We start from the raw sequence: 6,542 nt of genomic DNA on the forward strand, positions 1-6,542 counted from the left end.
TATTTTTGTTTTTGTTATTGCTTTCTTAGGAAATTGTATCTCGGCCATTAACTTTGTGAATTTGATGTTATTGGAGTGTTTGTGATGTGTGCATGAGATTATATGGTATTTAATTCATGACAAATCAACTGTGTCCAAACATAATATTCAAACTTTTATCCTAGTAGATAAATTTCAGTTTTATCTTAACTACTATTTCCTCTGCTTTATTTGACTTGACATGTATTTTTAGATGTAATATTTTGGTTAATCACTGAACGCATATTAATATGGATCCACGCACTTTTATATACCTAATTTTACTCTCTCTTTCAAATAACAATTTCGTAAAAATTAAGCGGAGTATGTATTAGAACTTTTTCCCTAATTTGTGAATTTGGAGCTTTATGTTGTCACATCAACGTGGCTGGTACACACGTCTGGTCAATAAAAAGTAAGTATTTACTAATTACGTAAACTTAAAAAAGATTTTACATCTTGATGGCTTCATCAAATTTTCATCACTTTCTATCCCAAAAAAGTGAGACAACAACAGTGGCTTTATTAAAAGAGTACATTACTCCTGATTCCGTTTAAATATAAACCAGTCATTTCATGGACTTTGAGCGTGTTTTAATTAATTTTCCCATCATACTCTACATAAATCTCTTTATTTCTATATACATTGAATTTGTTATTTTTAGATAGTCATATATTAATTTGTAATGTAAAAACTCAAAATGCAAAGATCTATTTTCAAGACGGTAGTTTCGTAATTCCTACTATCAATTTTAAATTTATTTATTTATGTTTTCTGAGTCACTGAAATGCATTACAAATTTAGAGGAGTTGTGTTTAGAGGCCCCCCAAATCAAGGAAGTCCCTTTCGATCAAGGTTGCCTTACACTACGCAGATGCGATCAATTAAAAGTTTTTTGTTACTAACTACAGCTAAAATAACTCTCTGTAATAAGATTTTGTCAATATGACCATTTGTATTCATTATTATTTCGATTTAAGCATTGTCATTGTCAAGGTGACCACAATAATTAAAGCTAATAATATTCTTATTTGTTGTGTGTGCAAGACCATCTCACATTCCTTGACGATTGAAAAAAATATACGATTATGAAAAAAACATAATTTACTAAGAAGCAAAAAACAGTTACTTGAATGTACAAAGATGATGGAGAATTTGGTGAATTTTGGTGTTAATGAGCATGATGGAGTTGTAGATTGATTCTTCTAAGCCACACAGAATGAAGAATCATGTGGAACACATCATAGCGTCTAGGGGGGAAATTGACCTCAAAATGGCGCCTCACTTTGACACCATTCCTCTGCATCTCCACATAGCGGTGTGGTGGAATAGCTTTCAAAATGTTCTTCAAGTTAGGAATATCCTTGACCTCCACCTCAACGGCAAACTTAGTCCAATCCAAGACGTCGTCGAAGGGCTTGGCGTAGTGGTCCTTGAGCAGCAGCGGAACGCAGCCCATGTAAATGGCCTCCACCATTCTGGGGCTGGCCACCTCCCAGCCGCTGGGGCAGATGCAGTACTTGCTCCTCCTCATCATCCCGTAGTACGACATGCTCTTCGGGAGATACTCGTGCACTTGAACCTCCTTGTCTCTGTTTCTCCACTTCTCCATCAGGACCTCCCTGATGTACCCGTGGATGCCTCCCGCGTAGAACACTAGGATGGACCGGTTCTCCGCCCCCGGCCCTCCGATCAACCCCTCCGTCGTGCCCTCCGGGAGGTGTATCTCCGGCATCGACACGTCCGTCTCCGGCTTGAACCCTTCCGAGGTGTTGGCGTTGCACAGCACCCTTATCGAGTTCTTGTATAGGTGCGCCACACCGCGAGAGACCGTCGGCGTCTGCACCATTATTCATGTTGTGTTACGAGTTAGAACACAAAGCAATTGAAAGGTTAGTGGTTACCCAATCATGGCAGCCGATGATGAAGTGGTCGTGTCCGAGAGTTCGATTCCAGTAAGGGTGGTTGGTGGAGATGAGGTTGATGTAGTCTCTTGCGATGTTCTGCAGGGGATCCCAAGCGCGGTTGTGTCTAACATAAGCGTAGGCGACGATGGACTGCACGCTGAGTGGTACCAAGAAAAGGTGGGCCTTTTGAGGGTCTCGGGTTCGGAACTTGCTGATCTCCATCTGGTGAATGATGATGCCTTCGATTCCGAGAATCCCGAGGCTCTTGCTGTAGTGGAACAGTGGCGGCTCTCCCTCCTCGTATATGTAGAACCTCAATGTATTCTCCATTTCCAAGTAGCTCCTACACCACATTCATGTCATGATGTGTACAATCATCAACAATATGTAATCTCAATATTAATTGATGTAGTATATAATATGGACCTGTGGAAAGCGTTGGGATTCCTGTAGAATGGACCTTGTGGGACGTAGTCAGCGTCGTCTGATGATTCGTTGTTGCGTTGAGCTTCATGGATATTTGCTCGAGCTTTTGCTAAGCTCGCCTCCACCATGTCTAGTTTGTCTGAATCCACGTGTTTTCTCATGCTCTCCACAACCTGCCATATTTTCGGAGAAATTCAGTATTTTCTGAGCAAGGATGTCCGAATATCCAGAATTCTGAGAATATCCAAAGCTTATTAGAGGTTCAGTTACGTGCATCCATGATTTCAATCGAAATTTAGCAACTAATTAAATAAGTAGAGCATTAATTACCGGCGGCGGAGGTGGCGGCGGCGGCGGCGGCTGATCCTCCACAATAGTGGTGGCAGAAGCAGGCGTGTAGCTTAGTGGTTGAGGCGGCCATGAAAAGGAGGCAGAAGGCTTCTGGTTGAGTAAAATCACAAGGGCAGACAGCATGAGCAACGGAATGAGTACAAAATAGACGAGCTTCGGTGAAGAAGAAAAGGAGGAGGGATCCGCCATCTTGAATTGTCGTCGTCTTCCTCTTTCGCGTGTCGCGGTTACCTTAATATTAAACTAAATGGAGGCGAGTGTGTTATGTTTCATCTTTCCCATGAATTCGGCATGTGTGTGGGGAAAGGAGTCAAACGACCTGTATTTCCTTGCAGTTTCAGCTACCCATCGCCATTTTCATCAAATTTCAATGCTCGAACAGGACAAACGAGAGTGACGTGGTCATTAATTTAGTGGAGTATATTTTTTTTGTTTAACAAGAGACGATATATCAGTTCTAAAAAAACAAGGGACGATATTTGCTCAATCAATACGTCAAACAGGGCCCATTATCGTAATTTTACAAGGGATGCGTGGGTGGTGTAAAGGCTTTTTGGTAATAAAATGTGGTCCACAGCCGCTCCTCGGATTTCTTCTTTCCTTTTTTTATTTTCTTCTTTCATGTTCGGTATAATTTTATCTCTGTAGTGTCTTAATTAGTTTTTGTAGCAATTAGCAATACAACACACACGACATGTACAGAGACATCACGTTTCATTGAATAAAACCATGGTAATCTTGTTAGACATGAATATTTGAAATGCATCTAGTAAATATTTTTTTATATACTAGCAGAAAGAACGTACGTTATACGTGTAATTAATATTATTTTAATTGATAAATTATTATTTAAAAAAATTTATTAATTTATTATTTTGATTAGATAATTTATTGGATGGATGTAATTATTTATAAGCCTTATCAATAACTATAGATATAAAGTATTCTTTATAGATTTGGGTGACAAATAAATGTTTATCAAAACAGATTTGTATTTTATAAATATAATAACAAATGTATAATAGGGGTAAAATAAGCAATCCACAAGTTATGTCTTAAACTGCCTTAGGTTTTTTTTTTCTATTAGTATAAATATAAAGTATTCTTTATAGATTTGGGTGACAAATAAATGTATATCAAAATAGATTTATATTTTATAAATATAATAACTAATACTCATATAACAGGGGTAAAATAGACAATCCACAAGTTGTGCCTTAAACTGTCTTAGGATCTTTTTCTATTAGCATAGATATACAATATGCGAGCCTTTTGAATCCTTATGTTCCCCGTTGTATTTAGAGGGTGTTTGGCTAAACTTATTTTAAAGAGCTTATAATATGTTTTAAGAGCTTATAAGATGTAATTTTTAAGAGCTTATGTTGGGAACCTTGTGGAATATCCTAATCCTTGTTTTGATGATACCAAATTTCATAGGTCGTATTTGTAATAGACTAGAATTGTTTTTGAACTCAAGTGTTAGAGTTCGGTTCTAGTTTAGCTTGCGGTGTCGAAGACTGAAGACTGAAGACTGAAGAACGAATGACTGAAGACTGAAGACTGCAGATACCAACTGAAGTATCAGTTGAAGAATCAGTTAGGAACTGATTACTTAATGCGCGCAATGGACTGATACTAAAGTCAAGTATCAGTTGAACATTCCTCATCGGACTGATCTTCCAACGTTCAGAGGAAGCCACATACTCACAAAGTACAGCCGCATTAAATGCAGAGATCTCAGGATCTTATCTCTGCAGATGTCATTCCTATCTGGTGGTTACTTTTCAGAGACGTCACATCTCCTGTCCATCAAGAGAGTCGTTTCCACCCAGACAAGGAACCTCGAAGATTGAAGCCTCAGCCCAAATTCGAATTGCTCTCCAACGGAAGAAATCTTGATGACGTTCTACGCCAACGGATCTATTCAAGAGTTCTCCTACAAATAGCGCTCGAGGATCACTTCAACCTTCACCGATTCAACGACATAAGCTGAAGCTCTGCCGAAATTGCTACTCAGCCTAAAGCTTAACCTCCCCAAAGCTTGAATCAAAGAAGAGAATTCCAAAGCCAAAATCAGTCACTGCTGATTACACATATTCTCTTAGACCTTAGGCAAACCTCTGTTTACCCAGAAGCCAAAGGTCAAACTTGCTTCAAAGAACTTGTTCTTTGTAGTATAGTTGGCACTCGTTCAAACCTCCCCCCCCCCCAAAAGAGTGTTTGAGTGATTCGGAGTTCAGGAAGGTACTCTGACTCTGAGTGAGAAGTCTTAGCACGGGTTGTGCTAAGCAAGAGAAATCCGACGCGAGTGAAGCGTGGGTACTGAAGAAGGGTTTTCTTCAGTGGTACGGTTGTGTGCACCCGGCAAGTACACGGTTTGGTTTGCAGTGCACCTGTTAAGCACTTGCGGAGTGGATTTTTGGTCTGATCAACCGACCGTGGATGTAGGAAAAGGGTTTTTCCGAACCACGTAAAAGTCTCTGTGTTGTTTACAGCTTTCAGTTTTATATTCTTACTTGTGTTATTTCAATTGATAAACTGAATACTGATTAACTGCAAAGAGAAACCTAAAGACAAACAACGTGCTCCACCGAGGCTATTGCGAAACTAAATTTAATTTCCGCTGCGTATGATATTAGTCTGACTGATCTATCTTTTGATAGTCAGGAAGAGTGTTATCAACTTTGTTTTAGCAAACTCGACTGAAGCCCTTACGTGCATCAGTTAAGTTCCAGCAACTTAACTGATAACTCCCTACTGAAGAGTTTTCAGTATCAGTCGCCAACCCTGTTTCGTCAAAACTGTTTTCAGTTGAACAGGTGTCTTTGTTTGCGTGTAAAGTTTCGTTTAGACCTCTGTCTGAGATCCCTCTGATTGAGGAGTTTTTAAAAATAGCCCATAGGTGTATTCCCCCCCCTCCCATGCAGCTATTCGAGACCCACAGGACCTAACAGCTTATAAGTTGTCAAAGTATTTGGATAATTGAGCTTATAAGCTAGAGAGAGAATTTTTTTGCTAGAGAGAGAAAATATTTTTTTTAGAGAGAAAATCGAAGAAAAATAAACTTAAATGATATATGATGGAAATAATAAATCATAGTTGAAAAATATTTATAAAAAGATTGTTGCATATATGAGATTATAAGAAAATAAGTTGGGGTAGAAGAACTTATTTTTTGGGGAACTTATAAGCTCTTGGAGCTTATTTTTGGAGCTTATAAGCTGTTGAGGAGCTTATTTTGCCATTTGAAGGAGCTTATAAGCTCTTAAACAGCTTATAAGCTGTTTTGAGGAGCTTATAAGCTCAGCCAAAAACACCCACTTAGTTTCACTAATTTCATATATGCTAGCGAGAACACTCAATTTTATACAGTTTTTAATATTTATAACATGTCAATTTTATTGAAAATTGAGGTTTTGATAATTATTTTGTGTTTGAATTGCTTTATATCGTGTGAAATATTATATTTATTCGTACTTCAATTAATTTTGCAAAAATATTGAAGCTGCTAGGAATAGTGGTCTGACTAAAAATTGTAGATCATCCCGATACGAGTTTGTGGGCGCAAACGAATTGCGAATCAAGGTTCAAACGAAGAAGATATGACCGAAACAAGAAAGTCGCGCCTAATAGTTAATAGGGGTCGTCGATTTTTGGAAGTACCAAAGAACGACTTCGGCGATCGCCGATATAGTTGTCGATTTCTATGTTTTCTAGCGTAAAACGGAAATCGTTGATTTTTTAAGTTCTAATTAAATATTATCTAAAAAAATTTAGCAGTACTAATTAAATACTATCTTCGTCCTGCATATATAGGCGTATTGAAATTTACACAAGTA

The 6,542-nt window shown here is 38.2% G+C and overlaps 1 protein-coding gene across 1 annotated transcript; it reads right to left on the minus strand.

Moving 5' to 3' along the window:
• Positions 1–1,105: 1,105 nt before the first annotated feature.
• Positions 1,106–3,238, minus strand: LOC130997898 (probable glycosyltransferase At5g03795). Its single transcript, XM_057923328.1, has 4 exons — positions 2,683–3,238; positions 2,353–2,525; positions 1,924–2,269; positions 1,106–1,859 (listed from the first exon to the last, which is right to left on the minus strand). The coding sequence occupies exons 1-4, from the start codon at positions 2,890–2,892 to the stop codon at positions 1,191–1,193; spliced, it is 1,398 nt and encodes a 465-aa protein (XP_057779311.1). The 5' UTR covers positions 2,893–3,238; the 3' UTR covers positions 1,106–1,190.
• Positions 3,239–6,542: the final 3,304 nt, after the last annotated feature.

The sequence above is a fragment of the Salvia miltiorrhiza genome, chromosome 8, assembly GCF_028751815.1.
Source record: "Salvia miltiorrhiza cultivar Shanhuang (shh) chromosome 8, IMPLAD_Smil_shh, whole genome shotgun sequence".
Taxonomy (NCBI): Eukaryota; Viridiplantae; Streptophyta; class Magnoliopsida; order Lamiales; family Lamiaceae; genus Salvia; species Salvia miltiorrhiza.